Here is a 21,114-nt window from a genome sequence, read left to right as displayed (position 1 = left end):
GGGTCAGTCTAGGTTTTCAAACAGAAAGGTCTCAGGCAGCCTGATTTATCCCAAACCCACAGCATCATAGACCTTAAGAGAGGAGTGGAGGGGCTTCAAAAAGGAGCCAGAGAGCCATTCCCAGCATCCAGTAATGGTTGTCACTGGTTAGCACCACCCTAGGCTCTCCCACCGAATAGGTGACATGCAACTGTCACAGTACTTAATGTTCTCCGTGTATGAGAACGGAACATGCCAGAACAAACTCAAGGAGAGGGGCTTTATTGTTTAATAACAAAGGGCTTTCTCTTAAGTGTAAGAACAGGAAGCAGCCAGGCTGCGAGTCTAGCTGGCAGGGAAATCCGAGGTGGGCAAAGAACCCAGAAGAACCTCATGTATACTCACTCTATCTTCTTGTGCAAAGATGTGGAAATGGCCACTATAGCTTCTAAATTCCTTGGTCTCTCCTGGGGACTGTCGTGAGGTCGGGGCAGCTGACAGTGATGTACTGGGTAAGCTTTAGTCCTGGTTAAATTCAAGGGGAATCAGTAACACAAAAAGGCACAAGGGTAAGTTTAATCCCATTTTACTCATAAGGGATTAAGATAAACAGCGATGGAATAACCTTGCTCAAAGTCATGTGGCTGTGAGAAGAGTTTGAGTGACTCAGATGACTGAAAATCTATATGGTAAAACATTACATCTAAATTGCCCTAGAGACAGTAGTATAAATGTATGCATGATATATACAAGTGGATATCATGTACATATGAATATATATCATACATATATGCACAACATACATGGCATATTGTATATAATGTACATATACATGATATGTACAAGTGGATATCATGTACATATGAATATATATCATATATACACACATATGTACATGACATATCATATATATACACATGCATATACATGATAGGTACAAATTACTTATTACTGGAGTTTTTCATTAAATGTTTGTAGATCACAATCGACTACAGATAACTCTGTAAGTGAAATCGTGGGGGGCTGTTATGATAAGTCTTTCCACCGAAACCACCGAGCCCTGCTACCATGTGGGCACTTTCTGCCAGGCTGCCCGAGTTCTGCCCGCCACCACGTTATGGTCCCAAGTAACACACAGAGACTTATATTAGGTACAAATGCTGCTTGGCCAATGACTAGGACTTCTCATCTGCTAGCTCAGTCTTAATTATCAACTATAATCTTAAGACTTATCTTATGGAGGACGCCTTCCGCTGGAGTCCTCATCCCAGAATCACATGTCGGCTCAGAGCAGAGAGCAGGAGGAAGAGCGAAAGGGATGACTTCCTTCTTGCCCTTGCTTATATACTGAGTCTGCCTGCTATGTCACTTCCTGCCTGGATCTTTTACTACATTTCCCAGAATCCTCCTTGACTACTAGTCTCACCTATCTTGCTTCCTCATTGGCCAAACAGTACTTTATCAACCAATAAGAGAGATATATACACAGAAAGACACCCCCCCATCAGGTGGGGGCAGAGGTGGCTTCCTTAATCTTCAATCCCTCCCTGAGTGAGCAGCTCAGCTGGCTGAGAAGGGCCACAGAAGTGTCTGTGTAGGTTCAGTCCATCTGCATTTTCAAACGTTGCTTTTGAGAATGGTGGCTACCCAATGACAGCTGGGACAAGCAGGCCTCTGAAAGCTGTGTCCTCATGCTCAGGAGTCTTGTGACACTGGGCAAATTGACATGACAGGAGGGTGTGAGCATCAGCCTTTCTTGAAGGTGGGGGAATCAGGCCACATGGCTTCTCTTAGTTCCACCTAGTCTCAAGCAGAAATCTGTCCTGAAAAACTGCCCATAACGGAAAATTGGGACACTCCAGGGGTCTGGATGTTCTCATCTGACCTCTTAAAATCCCAGAGCAGATGGACCCGTGTGTTTCCTTTGGCTTCCTCCATGCACTTGAGAGTGAGTGTCCATTCTTAGAGATTTTGGTTTACCCATGGGGTGGAGAGGAAGGAGAGTGTTTATAATGAATATTTGGAGTAGACCCAACTTGACACTAACTTAGCTACCTCAGGGGTACTTGACCCAAGATAAACACTAATTTGGGTCTATAAAACTTGGCCACAATAGTATAAATTTAGACAGTATTAGTCGGTAACTTCTGATGGAGTGTGGGCTTCCTCAGAAACATTACCTAGGGTTGTTTATCTGAAAAGAACTTCCGGTTCATAAACACTGACTGCTTGCCAGAGACACAGGTGGGGAGCAGGGTAGGAGGATGTTTCCACTGGAAGCCAAATGCCTCAGGCAATGGGAAGTGCCCATGTGTACATGCATGTGTGGGGGAGAGCTTTTGGAGCTATCTGCCGGGCAGTATTGGAGAAAGGTAACCTACTTCTTGTTTTGCAGATCGGGAATCTGGACGATTACTACCATTTTTACCACAGCAAGACCTTCAAGCGATCAACCCTGAGCAGCAGAGGCCCTCACACCTTCCTCAGAATGGACCCACAGGTACATGCCGGCAGGGTTCCTTCCAAAGGACTAGAGTGCCTGGCTCTGCCCTCCTGAAAGCAAATCGTAATGTGATTCTATTCTAAAAAATTAACTTCAGTGTCTACTTGGAATACATTGCAGCAGAGATATAGAAACATGTCAGATCCACTGAATGCCACTGGTTTTTATGTCTTCGTCAGAGAAAAACACTTGACTTTTGTTAAAATGTTGAAATCTAGCAATATTTTAAAAATCAATAGGGCTTGGGAGATATCTCAGGGGTAGAGTCCTTGTCCAGCATACACAAGACCCCAGGTTCCACCCCCAGGACTGCAAAAGTTAATTTAATGTTAAAAATAAAAATATGCAACCATTACACAAGATACATATAGGACTCTTACCCATAAATCAAAACCCTTAAACCAAGTATTTAATAATGAAATTAGTGATGAGACAGAGGGAAACTCTTTCCTGGTTATTATAATTCGTATCTTAATGGTTGCCATGGGCTCAAATACCAAGTAAAATTTTATGGGGATCTCTTTAAGATTTAAATCAATTCATTTGAAAAGTTTTGGGGTAGCCCCTACTGACTGAGTTAGTCAATCGTGCTTCATTTCTACCTGTATTTGAAATTAATGTTGGCAAATATCAGCCAGTAGATAGGAATGCACAGCAGGATGGTAGGCCTCTCACAAGTTCGTTTTTTCAGTAGGTACTTACAAATACCTGCTGGATGGCTTATTCTGCCTACAGTAATGGCTGTGAAGCTGGCAGCTGGGCTGACCAAAAACGAAGCAATAAATGTGATCTGTCACAGGGCATCGAGAGCTGTGTGGGAAAGGGACGTTCATGTGAGAAGCAGTACTAACCACAAAGAAGTGTGGCCACAGAGAGTCCATCGTTTTAAACATAGTAGTCATCTTGCCTTAAAAGCAGTGTGCTAAATGTCAATCTGAACCCACTGTCTGGCACACAAAAGGATTTCAGCAATTCCCAGAGAACATTTACAATAAAGTTTCCATGGAAGAAGAGTTTTTTGATGTTGCCACAAGCCACTCCACTGACAGTCATGGCTTCACTGTTGACAGAGCTGCGGGGTGGAGCGGGAGGAGAGGGTAGTTCATCCCTGCTCACAGAGATGAATTACTTTGTGCTGGGGCATCACTCTGTGAGCATCCTGGTTTGAAGTACAGGGGAAGTAGTCCCCATTCATGTAAGTGGGCTGTGAAAGGCAGAAATAGCCTGAGTGTATTAGTAAATCTGTTTTATAGGTTGGTGGATGAGAAGATGAATGGGTAGATGAATGGACAGACTGGTGAAGGGGTGGACGAATGGATGGATACCTGGATGAATGGGCTTATGGGTGGGTGACGGGTGAGTGAGTGGATAGATAAACATACCACTGGTGGAGGTGTAGATGAAATGGATGGATAAATGAGTAATGGATGCATGGGTGAATGAACAGGTGGACTAGTAGGTAGATGGATAAACACAAGAATGGATGAATTAATAGAAAGATACAGATAAAAGACATTCTGCGATTTGTCTATTAGCAGATTCTTGTGTTTCTGGGCATTTTAATGCACACCACCTCACCTAATTACATGGGGTTATGATTATATATGCTTGTGCCCACAATACGGAACCTGAAGAAATGTTTTCCAAAGGAGCAAGGACATTTCTTTCCCTGAGGAAGCGGAGCCACACCATAGGGACTCACACTTCCAGAATGAGAGCAAGTAGGAAAGAGTGGGCCAACCAATCCTCAGGTGTAGCACGAGTTCTAATTGGTCTTAATAATAAAAACCCAGAGCCAGATATTAGGGGGTGAAAGCTGAAAGATCAGAGAAGTAGAGCAGCCAGCCACTAGAGCTCTTACCTCTACGAAATCCTCAGACTGAAAAGAGACTGAGTTCCTGCCTCCCCCTGCCTTATCACTTCCTCTCTCTGACCAGCCATATCACTTCCTGTCTGTCTGTACAGACTTCCAGGCCTCTATGGTTAGCTAGTGGCAAGCTCTACCCTCTGATCTTCAGGCAAGCTTTATTTGTTAGAATATAAAAAAGATGTCACCACACTCAGAGCCATATTGAGAAGGGCAGCAGGGCACCTGGTTCCAGATTACAGCCTAAACATAAAGAGGTATGATGGGTCCTGTGATGTTGAAAGTGACCTGTCACCTGTCATCTTAGAGGAAAGTCTAAGCTAACAAGGGAGTCACTGCCACATTACCCTACCCCAGTTTCACTCCGAGCAAGCAGTTGATGTGTCCAGTAAAGACAGCATGCATTTCTTCATCTGAAGTCTTGAGCATCTTTAAATTCCTACCTCTCCAGGAGTTAAAAATCTGGGGCTACATCCCAAGTGAAGGGATGCACTCTCGGCTTGGACACATGGGGGAGGGCCTAGGCCCGGCCCAGGTGATGTGATGGACTTTGGGGAGCCCCCGTCAAGGGCCCTACCCTGCCTGGGGAGTGGAGGGTGGATGGCATGGAGGGTAGGTTGGGGGTAGGGGGTAGGGGAGGGAGAGGGAGAAGGGATTAGCATGTGAAACAAGCTCGTTCCTAATTTGAACTAATAAAAAAAATGTGGGGCTAAATATTTGTATGAAAAATGTTCTGATATGGGTACTCTTTGCCAAGAGACTTGGCCCCCGACACCCTGTCAAAGGGGCTTCCAAGAATTAAAACTGCTCCTTGATGTTTAGACAAATAACAGTCAATATAGGAGACAGAGAGAGTATGTTGTCTTCTTCCTGTTTTAAACCTTTGTGGTATTTTGTTTGGGTTACAGGGTTGAACCTAGGGCCTCCCATATGCGAAGTGAGTGCTCTACCACTGAGCAATGTTTTCAACCTCCTTTTGCATTTTTTTTTTAAATTTTAGAAACAGAGTCTAGATATCTTGCTTTGGCAGAACTTTTGATCCTCCTGACTTGGCCTCTTGAGTAGCTGAGATGACAGACAAGAGCCACAGCCCTGGCAGTGTTAAACCCTCCTAAGGTCCCTCCCTGGGCATCCTTTCTTTTCCATAAATATTAACTGTATAATTGCAGAATGCAGAGCTGCTCAGTAGGTCCCATACTGGTGAGGCCACAGTGATGCTAAGACAGAAGGCTTGCCCTTGTGCTATGCAGGCAGGGTGGTGGGGACAAAGTCCAAGGGGTTCCTGTGGCCAGATGCCCTAGTCCTACCTGTATGCAACAGTTGAGCTGTTCTGCTGATTTCTTTTGGGTGTGTTGACAGGACTGTGTTCAGTTTGGATCTGGGGACCTAGTGTTCCCTAGGATCAGTTGTATCATTTTATTTGAGACAGGTGCTAATTCTGTGTCACGGGCTGACCCAGAACCCACTGTGTAATCCATGGTGATGTAGGATTTATGGCAGTCCTCCTGCCTCAGTTTCCAAAATGCTGGCATTACAGTTGTGAGCCACTATACAGTTGTGTTCTTGAAGGGAGCAGAAGGAAGGACAGACTTCCTAGGGCAAGGCTCTGGCAGTTAAGTTTTTCCAAATAAAAATCCCTTTTGCCAAGTTTCGTAGCTTCTGGCAGGGCTGCCATCAAAGCATCCTGCCAGTAAAAAATAAAGAGGAAAAAGGTGAAAAACCCAACCATTCCAGCCCTGCCTGTAACCTGCCGGTGATTGGTTGATGGTCTTCCCTGAGTTCTAATTAAAGCTTCAACCCCAGGAAAAGCGTATAAACCAATTAGGAATTCAGAACCACAAATGAAATACCTCTGTTTACATAGTCTAGTTTTAAGGCAAGCCAAATGAATCAGCTGTCCGTCTGATGAATATTTACTTTACCTAGTCATTTCCAATTAACTATTTGATGAAATTAGCTGCTTCATAGAATCATGTAGTCTTGTTCTCTTATCTGAACCATTTTCTTACATTCGCAAAGCCTTTTTTATGATACCTTTACATCTGGAACATTCTGTAATTAATATTATTAACAAAAGGAAAAGATGATATAATATTATTCAGAGACATTGGAATGTAGTTGCCCATGCACTGGGATGACCACACTGGAAATGAATGTTATAGGGCTTAGGATAAAGTCCAATGGAATACAGATGGTATTTTATTTTAATTGCCTCCAGTCTGTGTTGTGTCAAAGTGCTTTGATGAGTGATGGAATTTATGGTCCACCCCAACATCATATAAAACTGATGGGGTGTACATTTGTTTAAACAAAACACGAGAGGGAGGCAGTGGAGTGAGGATGCTTGTCTTTAGGCACACACAGATACATACAATCTGTCACACCTGCCAAGCATCTCTTTACAGTGATCCTCTGCTGGCATGTGTCATCACTTTCCTTACTTTTTTTTAGATACACATATTTATTTTTATTCTATGTGTATGGGTGTTTTGCCTGTCTGTATGTCTGTGTACCATATGCATGCAGTTCCTGTGGAAGCTCAAAGAGGGTGTTGGGTCCCCTGAAACAGGAGTTATAGACAGTTGTTAGCTGACTTGTAGGTGCTAGGAATTGAACTCAGGACCTCTGGAAGAGTAGTCAGTGCTTTTAACTGCTGAGCCATTCCCTTCTGTACCTTCTTAATTAACCTTTACTTGATTCCCCCTGCCTTTGAAGGGGCCGTTTTGCTTTGCTTTATTGATCAGACCTCTCATAGGGAGAGAAAAACACACAAGTTGCCAGTGTGCAGTATCAGTCACTGAGTTTTTCTTAGGGCTGTCATTTAAGCATGCTGGAAGTGTTTGTTTTTAACTTGTTCTTTTGCTGAACGTCTGGAGAAGGAAGGGCAGATGTTACAGCAGCCCCAGCCAATAGCTGAAAGGGCTCACAAATTTTTTAAAAATTACTCGTTCTGATTCTGTTCCAAGCTGGCTTATAGTTTAGGCGCTGCTGCCTGTCTTCCAAACCTGACATTTTAGTTCGATGACTCTGATTCAGCCCTTTCTTTTCCCTTGGTGCTCAGCCAGTTGGATGACGGAAATGGAAAGATGGAGATGTTACTGGAGGGGGCCTCAGTGGCTGCTTCCGGGCAGTGGGGGCCTTCCAGTTGGTGCCTCCTGACAGTGCTTCACCGTCACCTCATGATTTCGGGGGCTGCAGCGGGGTATTTTGCTTAGGAGGATGGGACTTTGCCCCAGAGTTTAATCAAAGCTCCGGTTTCTTTCCAGCGCTGATGCAACAGTTAAGCAGATCTTTCCTTCAACCACAGATGGAATTTTATCTGACAGTTTGTGTGCGAGAGCCGTTTGAATTGCAAACAAACAGAAAGTTCCTGGCAAATAGCAGCACACAGTCAGCGAGTGATCACAGCAGTCACAGGGGACAATGGACAGTGTAACGGGCAGGCTGCTCCTGCCCAGGATGGATCTGCCCGCATGGGTAGTGAGAACTCTTGAGCCACCCTGACTGGAGGTCTCATAGACCATCACTCTTTTCCCAAAGGAGTACAGAAGACAGCCATGAGCTGCCTCTTCAGCACAGCACAACTGATTCCATGGGTATGGCTGCTGACAGTTGGCAAAGGGTTTGGATTTTAAAATACACCTTAAGACAGTGTTTTCTACACCCTATTGTCTAATAAAGTGCTGACCAGTCAATAGCAAGGCAGGAGAAAGGATAGGAGGAGCTGGCAGTCAGAGAGGAAAAAAAAAAAGACAGTGTTTTCTAATGTTAATTACCTGCATACTCACCTCAGTGACATCCTAAAGGCCTCACAGCCTCAAAGAGAGGTCCTTCCCTGTTGCTCTCTGGCTTGAGTTAGCAGCCTCCCCGACTTGCTTCATTGATGGGGCCCAGCCCTCTTCCTGTATAGCCCTGTCCACATCCTAATTTCTCTCACTTGCATTACAACATTGCCTTCCCTGCTGTCCTCCTGAGGGTTTTTTCCTTGTCACCTCTGGTCCACAGCTAACCTCTCCACACTCCCAAAAGGATCCTATGAAACACCCTGCTGCCACTGTCTCGAGTGGGCCCTACTCCTGTGGCTCCCCTGAGCCTAGCTGTGCCAGCCTTTCGAAAGGCTGGCACAGCTAGGCTTCACTCCTGCTCAGCCTTGGCATAGATTGCACTCTATCTTTGCCTATCTCTCCTCTTCCCTACCTCTGGTCTCAAACAGCCCTGCTACCAGGAAGCCCATCATTGGATCAAAGTCCTCAGACATGGTCTGCTCTTCCTACAGTTGTATATTTGTGTTCTAGATTTAGCCTGGATGGGTGCATACCATAGTATTCAATAGGAATGACAGCCACAACTAGTAGTTTTCTTGGAATCTGGTCAGTGACAGAAACAATGTTGGCAGGGAGCTGCATATGGTGTCTCTGAGGCCTAGAATGACAGACTGGGTCATCCAATATGCTACAACCAATAGAACCAACAGAGAGGTAACAGGAAGGCAAACCAAACAGATTCATAGATGCTCTTAGGAAGAGGAGCTTGGACACAGGAATACAAAAGCCCATCCCTTGCTGACACAATAAAGTTGTTGAGAGCCAAGGCCGTATCCCGTTTGTTTTCATTCTCCCTACCAGCCCAGCAGTTGCCCGGTAAAAGCTAACAGATGCTAAATAAATGTTTATTGAAATGTCTCTCAAGTTTCATGGACCAGGCTCGTGTATGCAATATCGACCTATCTTCATTTGCATACCAGCTTCTTTCTATCTAAATGTTTTAGAAGGAAATTGTGGTTCACCCTAGCTCACTTACAGTGAAGCCCACAAGAAAGACTGGATTCCAAAAGCCTTATCATCATGTTGCTGAAGCCAAAATCATAGATATCAGAAATGTGGACCAGTGTCTGCTAGCGTTGCTGTGACAAAGGGCCACAGACTGGGAGCCTTAAATAACAGACTGGACTCACAGTCACAGAGTCCAGGAGGTGAAGATGGAGGTTTCAGCTGGGTGGTTTCTGTTGAAGTCTCTTGCAGATGGCTGCGTTCTTGCTGTGTCCTCACATGGTCTCTCTCTCCCTCAGTGCACATCTGTGTCCTAATCTCACATGGGAACATCAGTAATAACGGATGAAGGCCTACTCTAATGACCTCACTTTAACTCAATCTATCTCTTTAAAGACTGTCTCCAGAGGTTGGGGTGTGGCTCAGTGGCAGAACACTTGCCTAACATGTGTGAGACCATGGGTTTGAGTGCCACAGTTCTCATTCTGAGGTACTGGGGCTTAGGACTGCAACATAAGAATCTAGGTGGAGACACAATTCAGCCATAACGATCAACCAAACTGGGCTGTGGCTGCAGGCTCTGTTTTCAGTGACAGGAAGCCAGTGGCGGGTGATGGGGAGAACAGCACCTTCTATGACCTTACGCAAAGTGATAAGTAACTTACGAATGAATGAGCAGCCTTAACTTCCCAAAGCACCCACTGCTCAAATTGTCATCTCTTGTGATGGTTAAGCCAGGATCTTCTAAACAGAATTCAAGAAATGGCTTCTACAGTGTTTTTCTGTGGCTACAGGTGAAGAGGGGAGAGTAGGAGGGGGTTGCTTCCCTGTTGCCTTGGTGACAGAAGAGGGTGATGCTGGTGGGCTTCTAGGCTGAGTTACAGTATGTTTTAGTTCCTGGGTTTCCTGACTTTTCCCCATTTTCTACTGCCCTGGCTTATGTGTTCTGGGTGTACAATTAGCATAGTAGCCTGGCATCTTGTCCATGCCAGCACCAAGCAGAGTGCTGCACTACAAGTGGCCTCAGGAATCCTACAAAGACCAGCTCAAGTGAAGCCAGTAGCCTATGGTGATAGATCCCCCGTTCTCTAGGGAGGTGACAGTCGTCACACCCATGCCTTATACAGGCAGACAAAAACCCTTTCATTTCCATGATGCTAGCTTAATCCCATGATCTTTTTGTTTGCTTGTTTGTTTTGTTTCTCAAGACAGGGTTTCTCTGCGTAGCCCTTGCTGTCCTGGAACTCACTCTGTAGACCAGGCTGGCCTTGAGCTCACAGAGATCCACCTGCCTCTGCCTCCTGAGTGCTGGGACTAAAGGCATGCGACACCACTACCAAGCTCCCCATGATCTTTTTGTTATTGGTGTCACTGTTTCATTTTAATCAATGAGTTTTATTTCCTTGGCCTAACATAGTATATATTGTTCTTAGTTTAAACTTTCAAAGTGACCAATCAACAACTTTTTATTAGAGACCAAGGAGAAAAGGGGTAGGAGAGAAAGAGTCAAGGGGTATGGAAAGGGTAGCGGGCAGTGGCACATCTCCATCTTCTCAGTATATTCCAACACTGAGGGGACCAAGTAAGGACAGTGATACTGTAGGGAACACCAAAGCCTGAACTGCAGAGTCCTCAAACTCCAAATAACACCAGGGCCATTACCTGCCCCTTTCTGAATGGAGATGGAGGAGTGAATGGGTGAACGGGGAGAGGGGTAGATGGGAAGTTGGGGGAGGGAAGTGAGAAGAGGAGGGAGAGGAAACTGGTTGGCTTATAAAATGAATGAAAAAAATTTAATAATAATTAAAAAAAAAACAAGAGGGCCTTTAGTCTACTCAGAAATATGGGTAGGATCAGGAGAATGAGAAGCAGAATAGAGGCACAACTCAAGGACTTTTTTTTTTTTTTTTTTTGATTTTTTGAGACAGGGTTTCTCTGTGTAGCTTTGGAGCCTATCCTGGCACTCGCTCTGGAGACCAGGCTGGCCTTGAACTCACAGAGATCCGCCTGCCTCTGCCTCCCAAGTGCTGGGATTAAAAGCATGCGCCACCAATGCCCGGCCAACATTTTCTTAGTGTTTAAAATTTCACCCTTCAGTAAGAATGTATGCTTTTCCTTTTCTTTTGTCCTAGTGATGTATATGACCGAAGAGAGGATGGCAAGGGGTAGCCAGAGGTCTGACTCCGTGTTCCCAGTCACAGTGAGGTAGAGGCCCCTTTGACAAACAGATCATGCCCATTCCCACAGCATTTCCACACAGTTCCCAGAAGCCCCAGGACTCCAGCCTGTCCCTCCATTCCTTTAGGGACCTGGGCCCAGTTTATCTTCCCCTTTCCCCTCCCACCTGTGCACACACAGTCAAGCAGCGCACATGCTGTATGGGTGTTGCGTAATCATTAGTGAACACTGTCTTCCTCACTTTCCTCTCCATGAACCCTCTTGATGAGCCTTCCAGCAGGTTGGAGGTTGGTGTTTAGAGCAAGGTGTTTAGAGCGGTCAGCACTGATGGACACTAGATGTGGTCACACCGTGGAGTGCAAAGGCTCGGAGATGGGCTGGCCAAGCCCACACACTTTTATGGTTTGGAACCTGAGACCCTGGAAGGATATCTGACTGTCCACATAGGCTTATTTCCTTCAGCTGCTCCCTTCGGCAGGTGGCTCTACGATTTGCTGATTCCTGGACCCTGGGAACATGGCCTCTGGTTTGCTCTACCGGTTTGCACGGTGGGACGTCAGGCTACCTTACCACATAGAAGTCCCTCTTGTCCTTTTACATTTCCAGGCTAAAGGCACAGGGAGGAGAGCGATGCCAGGAGCTTCCACCTTTGTTCTGGGTATGGCTGTGCATGGAGCACAGAATCTATTCAACACTCAATAGAGACCCACTCCTGAGTGCTTAAACAGGGTTAGCAGCTTGGGTCTACTGTGTGTCCTTCCCCACTATGCTGTGTAGGACCCCTCAGTACAGAGGTCTCTGTGAATGTCCTTTGTCACCTTAGCTCCATCCATTCACACCACAGACCCACTTATAGAAAGGGGCTCCCTGGGGAAACCTGCTGGGGTTTCTGAGGCTGTAGCAAACCCTTCTGGGCAGGAAAGGGCTTGATGTAGTGTACAAGCATAGTTCTATGCTCTCTGTGTCAGCACCATCACATAGGAGGACTTTTCAAAACAGCCCTTTGTTGCTAGTGACACTCAGGACCAATGTGTCAATTGGGCTTCTGGTCTGACCATGTGCCTCTGGCTCACAGGAAGAGGAAACAGCTAAGGCTGCCAGTGGGACTATATGAACAATGAGGCCACATCAATGACCCTTGACACCTGCAGGCTGTTTCCTGTAGTCCTGTCAGGGTCTCCCCACCCTACCCACCCCCCACCCTCTGCTTATTTCTGTGGGATCCTATGACTATCTGTAACTTTTATCTCACACGCATTCCAGAGAGGCTGGATTTTAACTTGACTTCTAGAACAAAGTTGGACATTTGTTTCAAAACAAAGTATAGGGCTGGGGCAAGGCAGCATGTGGGCTGCACTTACTGCCAAAAGCACCACTCAGCGTACAGCCCTGGGAAGACTGTGGAACCTTCTTTCTACCTAGAATTCTTTCCCAGAGCAAAGAACTGTGTAGGGTAATTCTGGTATAGGCTTATCGGGAAACAAATGGAGAGAAGAAGGGGTCAGAATAAAGTTTAAAGAAGTCAAGTTTGTACCAGTTTGCGATCCACAGGATTTGTGTATGGTGGGAGTGATAGGAGTGGCATTGCTTGCTCCCATCCCAAATAACTTATGGTTGATGTTCCACAAAAACTAAACAAACATCATGCAGTCGCCAATACCCAAGCTGGGTGTGGGCTTACCAGGACATGCCTGCATTCTAGCTTTAGTACTCTGGAGCAGAGAGTTGTGAGTTCAAGACCAGCCTGAGCTACAACGCGAGTCCTAGACTAGCAGAAACAACGTAGTGAGACCCTGTCTCAAAAAGAAAAATAAATCTATCTAAATCATATTTTCAACTCAGAAATGTGTTTCTGAAAGTCTGTTTATGGTTGTATGTTATATACGGCCTGAAGCATATTCATATTTAAAATCTGAACCATGGCTTCATTTCTTCATCTAGGAATGAACTCCATCTAAGGGCCATTCATTACCTAGCATAGTGGAATACAATAGCAACAGGACTTAGACCTTGTCCAGGTGGCTGTAGGGCAGCATAGGATAATTGGACTGCTGTTTTAAGTTCATTTTCACATCACCATGACAAAGACACAAGACAACCAACTTAAGAGGACAAAGAGAGAGGGGGGATGAATTAGAACAAAGTATAATATAATTGTACATTATGAAAACACCCTAGTGCATCACTCTACTTGATAAAGTTTGGTTTAAAAATAGCAAAGGTTTGTTTTGGTTTAATTCTGGAGCTTTTAGTTCATACTTACCTGATGCTGCTGTAGCAATTCTCAACCTTCCCGATGTTTAGACCCTTTAACACAGTTCCTTATGCTGTGGTTACCCCAACCATAAGATTATTTCATTGCTATTTCATAACTGTAATTTTGCTACTGTTATGAGTCAAAATATTAATATCTGTGTTTTCAGGTGGTCTTTGGCGACCCCTGTGAAAGGGGCCGAGATGCACAGATTGAGGCTATCGTTTTGGGCAGAAAGGCGTCTGGTGCAAAGGGCATGAATGAAGCCTGGTGGGAAGGGATAGCTAAGCCTGCTTCCAAAGAAGCATGAGGACTTCCTGTGTACATTGGCCCTGTTAGGAGAAGAGCTCCTTAGACTCATCATGGCCTTGTCATAGTGCAAAATCCATTTTGTCCAACTTTTAAAGTCCCCGTAGTGTTCCTCAGTCTCAACACTGTCTAGAAGTCCAAAGTCTCTTCTGAGAGTCAAGGCAGTTTCTGAACTACAGCCCCCTGTAAAATCAAAAATCAAACCGCATACTTCTAACATATAATAGCACCAATATATATATCCATTCCAAAATGGAGGAGTGGTAGCGTAGTGAGAAAATACTGGACTAAAGCAAAACCAGATCCCAGCAAGCAAACACAAGTGGTTCCCCTGGTATCAGTGACTTAAAAGGCTCTGCCCTTCCAGTTTTGCTGCCACCGACATACATTTCTCTCTTGGCTGGTTCCACCCTGTCATCTGCAGCTCGACGCTCCCCTCGGCAGATGTCTAACAGCTATGACATCTCCAGTGTCTGTGATCCCCACTGCAACCCAGGTTTCACTTTCACAGATTTATAAGATGCCCCTTAGAGCCTCTTGTCCTCTCAGGGCTTTCACACAGGGCCTTCCCTGCCACACACTGCCCGGCCTCAGTGGCTCTCTGAAACCACAAGGAAACAACCATGATTCCTTTCCCTCTTGGGTCCTTTGTGAAGCCAGCAGCAAATGGACAGCACTGCCAGGTTTGGCTAGGATGGCCCTGGCCCCCTTGAATCTTGTTAGCTTCACAACTTGGAAGCTGGGGGAGGGGGACGGATGGGGACACAGGGTTGTCCCCTGAGGACACACTTCCTTTTGTTCCAGGATAGATTAGCCCTCTCCTTAATGATGCTGATCTCCCAAACAGTTACAGCACCTCTTCCAGCACTGGCTTTGTGTGTGTGTGTGTGTGTGTGTGTGTGTGTGTGTGTGTGTGTGTGTGTGTGTGTGTGTGTGTGTGTGTGTTTCCCCTCTCTAAACTGTACATTTTGTATTTTTCCTCCTTTGCTCGTACCTTTTCATTGTAGACCTGCATAACAGTCATTAATAGTAACCAAGCCACAGATTCAATATTGTGCTTTGAAATCCTCTCTGCCAAAGAAATTAGCCCATTGCTTTTTCATTTAGCCTCAGGCAAGTTCTTAGGGCTAGGGTGGAAAGCAGCCAGATTCTTTGCCCAGTATCATAGGAATGGTCTCTAGCCCAGTTCCTGAAACCATTTCCTTTTAAAACGTCTTCAGCCAGGCCCCCACAGCCCCATTACTCTCAGCCCTCCCGCCTTCCAGGCTGCTTGGCGGATGGCCCACCAAGCTCTGTTTACAGCATTAAACCCCTTTGCTAGCCCCAAGTTTCAAAGTCTTCCTTGTTCCTTCAAAACAACATGACCAGGTTCTTGACAGCCCACTCTCCGGTACCAATGTCTGTATTAGTTACTTTTCTCTTGCTGAGATGAAATACCACAACTAACACAACTTACAGAAGAAAGGCCTTATTTATGCTTACACTTTCAGAGTGTTGAGAACCCAAAATGGGGCAGGCATGGCAGCAAGGTGCAGGCATGGGGGCCGGGAGAACAAAACTGAAAGCTCACATCTTTACTGCCAGCAGGAAGCAAAGAGAGCTAACTGGAAGTGGCAGGAGCTCCCCTCCCCTGCCTGGAAAAAAATACGAACCCATGCGAGACATCCATATCCAAACCACTATAAGGGGCAATACTTAATCTTATAGAGATTCTCTTTTGCTTTCCTAATACAAATAGTTATATACACAGGGTAAAATAGTCCAAAAGACACATTGTCCACCCTTGACTCTGCACCATTTGCTTTCAAGTTCTACAGAAGCATCAGTTCCATGAGGGATACATTAGAGATCCTCGATAATGTGGTTCTTTTCTGTAAGTCACATAGTCATATACATAATGAGAGTCCATGGATATGCCTGTGCAAAAGAACCCATCTGTGTACATGGGTGGGTATTCTGTCTGATGAGGAAGATGAAGCTTCAGCAGCTTGGTTTTGGGACAGAGGCATATTTCTGGCCTTCTTAGAGTAGACAGATGGCTCTTGGGCTCTACCCTGAGGGCACCCAAACAGAGCCTCACATCTGGCTGGGGTGGAGGATTGGTGTGTTGGCCTTGGTCAGGAACCAAGTATGCTTACTCTCATCTCCCCAGAACCTAGCACTGGACCCATGGGATGCTCATATACGTGTCTGTTGATTGAGCAGGTGAATTAGTGACTCCAGGATGTCCACTGTGCAGAGAAATCAGGATGGAAAATTCGACTATTCTTTATGATAATTAAGAAGTGAGATTGGGAATCCTGTGTACTTTCCCAGAGATGGTTGAGGAGTAATGCAGTAGCCAAAGCCTGAGAAAAAGACTGGGTAACACCTAGCCAAATTAGCCATTGTGCCTATGCTGACCTCCTGGGTCCCTGTCCACAGAGTTGGATCCTAGACACCCCCACACTGGGTGCCTAATCCATGCTGTTTGGTTTCATTGCTCTGAGACTGTCTTGGTCACTGTCTTGCTTCTAATGAGCAGGCCTATCCCTGGAGACTAGTGGAGAGATCATATCATTAGGAACTTCAGATCGTGCTAAGGAGCCAGTATTGTCAGTCATTCTCAGAACTGTGTCAGCATGGGGCTCTTCTCCGGAGTCCAGCAATGACCAGGAACTGGGGTGTTCAACGCATCCAACTGCCAACTCCATACTGGAAACTTGTTTCCCCACACCATCCACCCAGGCTCAGAAAGCACAGCTACCTTCTCAGTGCAGACACGAGGCCTGGTGGCGCTGGGACTCTAGGTGTCTGAGGTGACAGTACGTCAAGGGCTCTCAGCACAACAAGAGGAATAGTCATCTCAGGGAGCACAGAGCCGGGGGAGTCCGCTGTGTTTTATATAACAAGGTGTTTAGCAGCTACTGAAACACTGCCTTGAATCTTTCATACCACTACTTATTCACATAGTAACATATGTGGGGGAGGTGTAAAATGCCATTGGTGGGTGTGATGAGCAAAACATCTCATTTCATCATTTTATTTTCTGTAGGAATCTCTATCTGTAGCACTTAGAAATTACCTGGGACTTGGGGCTAAAGCTTTTAAAATGTCTAATCCCAAATTGATTTTGAGCCCTTTGCAGGGTTTTTTGTTGTTGTTTTGAGACCATGTCTTGCTATGTAGCTCTGGCTGGCCTAGAACTTGCATAGAACCTCTTGCCTCCCAAGTTCTAGGATTGGCAGTGTGTGCCCCCATAGCCAGCTTTATTGCAGGGTACATCAATGATTTATAGTTAGATCATATTAGTGGTGGGGCAGGCCATGGTTCTTCCTACAGGGTTTGTCCTGTATACCAGGGAGGTTTTGACATCCATTGTCTACTTGTGAGGCTCCCAGTTGGGCTCTGTGCTGCCTCCTCCAGGAACTGTAGAAGTTGAGGTTTACAGAAGGGAAAGGAATCTTACTTACCTTTGACCCAAGACTACCTCATTCCTTGCTTTCTCTGCGATAGCCAATTCTAACTTCTAGGACCAGCCTAGAGTCCCCAGCCTTGGCCCAGCAACCTTCAAATAACCTTGAGTTCCCTTGTCATTCCTTCTTTTCTCTCACCTGTGACAAGTCTTGTAGGCAGCCAGCCAGTCTTGTGTAGAGTGACATTGCTCTACCATCTGCTTTGTGGGAGAGACCCAGAATAGGGTCCAGCTTCCTTGAGAGCAGGGGCTGGATGCATGATTGTGTTCTCATCTTTCCAGTCTTGACCCTCTATACCAGCCTGAACCCCAGTTGCAAGCGTTGCTGAGGGCCCGGCCAGCCCAGCAAGACCAAAGAAAACACTTCCACTACCTTGGGTTCTTCTACCTTGGGTTGGAAAATAATGTGCATGCATAATAAGTATAATGCTATATTCTGGGCACTGGTGTGAATATTTTGTATGCACTGTGTATGCAGTGGCTCTCAGAATGCATGATGATAGGCCCATTCTAATGGGCAGACAAACTGAGGTTCAGGAGATACTGTGAAGTGTGGGGCTGAGTTTTATTCCAGTCATTCTGGGTCCTAGATCTCTGGCCTTCTGTGCCATTTATCCCACCTTTCAAACCTGATCATGAAGGCAAGTAATACCACATGAAAGAAATTTATAAAATCTTCAATTATAAATTAGCAGTGATGCCACTATCTAAGAATTGCTATTGTTAGTCCTTTGCTGTTTAGTTTTTAGCTCTTTCTCCATGCATGTTTTGGTACTATGTTTCTAGTCAGTGTCCAGATTTCCAGTACATCAATTATGGTCATTTACTTACTCATGTCCTCTGGTACCAGATTGACTAAACAGTTTCTTCACCCTCTCATTCATTCTTTTCCGTTCCTGTGTTGCCTTTCTTGGAGCCACAGTTGTCAACCAGTTTTTTGGCACCTTTATAGTCTATTGTTTTTAGTAGAATAACTTCCAAGTCTGTCAGATGCTATCAGCACCACTCCTTCCCCCATTCATAACAAGTCAGTAGCTTTCAAATGTGATCAAAAATGACCCTTGGTGGGTGCCATCCAGGTCACCGACCATGACCCGGAATCTTACAAAAGGAAACCCACACTGCCTGTAAGAGACTGAAGTTGGGAGGGAGTCACTTAAAACAAAATGTTCTGTATACCCATCTATCAGATATATCTCTTTGATTAGTTTGAGTGTGTGCTCACACACACACACAATACACACACACACACACACACACACACACACACACACACACACACAGACAGAGAGAGAGAGAGAGAGAGAGAGAGAGAGAGAGAGACGTCACACAGCATGTGTGTGAAGACTAGAGGATAATTAGGAAGTTATTTTTCTTCTTCCGCATTTTTATGAGTTTCTCAGGTTTGTGTACTAAGTGCTTTATACACTAAGCAGTCTTGCCAGCCTTTTAAAAAGTGTTTGTACATGTATGTGTATGCATGAACACACACACACACACACACACACACACACACACACACACACACACACACACAAAGTGTGCATATGGAGGGCAGAGGATGGCTTTCTTTTCTTCCATACTGTGTCTGAGATAAAGTCTCTTTGTCACTACTACACTGTGTACTCCAGGAGCTTCTGGGCAATTCTCCTGTCTCTGCTTCCCCATCTCACTGTAGGGGTGCTGGATTAGAAATAGGAGCCATTGCATCATTTTTGTTCCTGTTTTTTAATGTTGGTTCCTGGGCTTAAACTTAGGTTGTCAGGCTTGCACAGCAAGCATTTCACCCATGGAAACATTGCGCCCTTGAAGTAAGTGATATCTACATTTCTTTCCGGTAGGTAAAATGGCTCCAACAACAAGAGGTGAAGCGCAGGGTCAAGAGGCAGGCGCGAAGCGACTCTCTTTATTTCAACGATCCCATTTGGTCCAACATGTGGTACATGGTGAGTCAATGGTGGGACCTCTGTCTTCTCTGGGACATTAGCTTGCCATGCCTCTGAAGTGGGTTGACTTTTCCCTTGAGTTTCCAGAACAGCTCCAGTGTCCTTCATCTTGAGTGTGAGCCCTCTCCACCAGTGGTTCTCAACACAGTTCCTCATGTTGAGGTGACTCCTAACCATAACATTATGTTGTTGCTACTTCATGACTATAATTTTGCTACTCTTATGACTTGTGATGCAAATATATGATATGCAGGGTATCTGAATATGTGACCCCTGTGGAGGTCTCGTCCCATGGGTTGAGAACCACTGTCCTACATGCAAGCACAAATGAGACTGTGTGAGAGTCCAGAGTCCTCTGTATAGAAGGAAGAGCATGGATGCTGGCTGTAGCATGGACTGAGAAGGGAAGGCCTGTCCCTGGACAGTGTCCCCAAAAGGAGACAGTGACATACGGAAATGTTAGCACACTGTCAGAAGCAGAGAAACTAAGGAGTCTCAACACATAAGAAAGTCTTTGCTAAGTGGAGCCCACTGTTCTTCATTGTTTCCTAATATAGTCGCCACTGTCTGGGTTTCCATGCTGTGCCCTGTCAGCAGTAGGAGTGTCTGGGTTTCCATGCTGTGCCCTGTTGGCATCAGGAGTGTCTGGGTTGCCATGCCGTTCCCTGTAGGCATCAGGATCATCCGGGTTGGCATTCTGTGGCCACTCAGCATCAGAGGAGTCACCCTGGGCCTCATGTGTTCTGTGTTTTCAGCATTGTGCAGATAAGAACAGTCGCTGTCGGTCAGAGATGAATGTCCAGGCAGCATGGAAGCGAGGCTACACAGGAAAGAATGTGGTGGTCACCATCCTTGATGACGGCATAGAAAGGAATCACCCAGACCTGGCCCCCAACTATGTAAGTCTAGCCTCGGACCTGACACATGGTATTCACCCACACCAGTTATAAAATACACACAAACTGCCTTTCCTCTTCCTCAAACACATTAAACCAGGGAATAATGAAAGTCGTCCTGGGAAGTGCATTCTGCTATTCCTCCCTCGTACCAGAGAAGGATTTGCAGAGGGATATGACCACGTGTTTGAGTTACATGCTTCCAGAATGTAGTCTAGAGAATACAAACTGTGTGCAGAGGTGGTCATCACACACACAGTAGCCCGTGGGTCACTGCCAGGTTAGAACACAGGTTCTGGGTCCAGGAAGCCACTGGTTCTGTCACTTGCTTGGGATCCCAGGCAAGCTGCCTGATTTCTCTGTTCCTCGATGTTACCATCTATAAAATCAGGTGACTAAGAGGACTGCTTCTTATGGGGCTATTGTAAGGACTAGATGAGTTCACAAGTGTAAAGACAAGAACCCGGTCTGCAGTCAATACAGAAAATACACTGAATCCTCTAAGATACCTGGGTGTCAAGAGTGATGAAGTGAACCCACAGAACCCTCTTTGGAGGTAATTATATAGTGCTTAGAGATGAGTTTTGAAGACTGCATTAACACTGAAAGCTTGGGGATTTATTTTCTAAGAAGGATGAAATTTGTATGAATACTATTACTAAAATTAAAACTATGCATATTAAAATAGGAAATTCTGGTAGGTGTGACAACTTGAACCTGAAGACTTTATGCCAAGTGGAATTAGCTGTCACAGAAAACAAATACTGAGTGACTGCTGTGGAGCATGTGGAGTCATAGTGAGAGACAGAGGTTAGCATGTTTGCCAGGGCTTGGGGACAGAGTGGGGAGTTCTTGTTTCATCAGTGCAGACTTTTAGTTTTTCACAGTGAAAAAGTCCTACTGATAAATGGAGGTGATAATTGCATAAAAGTGTGTATGGATTTAACAGCACTGAGCCA

At 45.4% G+C, this 21,114-nt stretch overlaps 1 protein-coding gene across 3 annotated transcripts in view; it reads left to right on the top strand.

Moving 5' to 3' along the window:
• Pcsk6 (proprotein convertase subtilisin/kexin type 6) overlaps positions 1–21,114 on the top strand; it is a 190,178-nt gene that overhangs the window by 45,440 nt on the left and 123,624 nt on the right. For all 3 annotated transcript variants that reach the window (XM_035441384.1, XM_027408098.2, XM_027408096.2), the window contains exons 2-4: positions 2,375–2,479; positions 19,155–19,259; positions 20,015–20,158. In XM_035441384.1, the coding sequence (XP_035297275.1) occupies positions 2,375–2,479; positions 19,155–19,259; positions 20,015–20,158 (354 nt within the window). The remainder of the gene's footprint in view (positions 1–2,374; positions 2,480–19,154; positions 19,260–20,014; positions 20,159–21,114) is intronic.

Source organism: Cricetulus griseus, chromosome 3 (assembly GCF_003668045.3).
Source record: "Cricetulus griseus strain 17A/GY chromosome 3, alternate assembly CriGri-PICRH-1.0, whole genome shotgun sequence".
NCBI lineage: Eukaryota > Metazoa > Chordata > Mammalia > Rodentia > Cricetidae > Cricetulus > Cricetulus griseus.
This window is presented reverse-complemented; position numbering and strand designations above follow the sequence as displayed.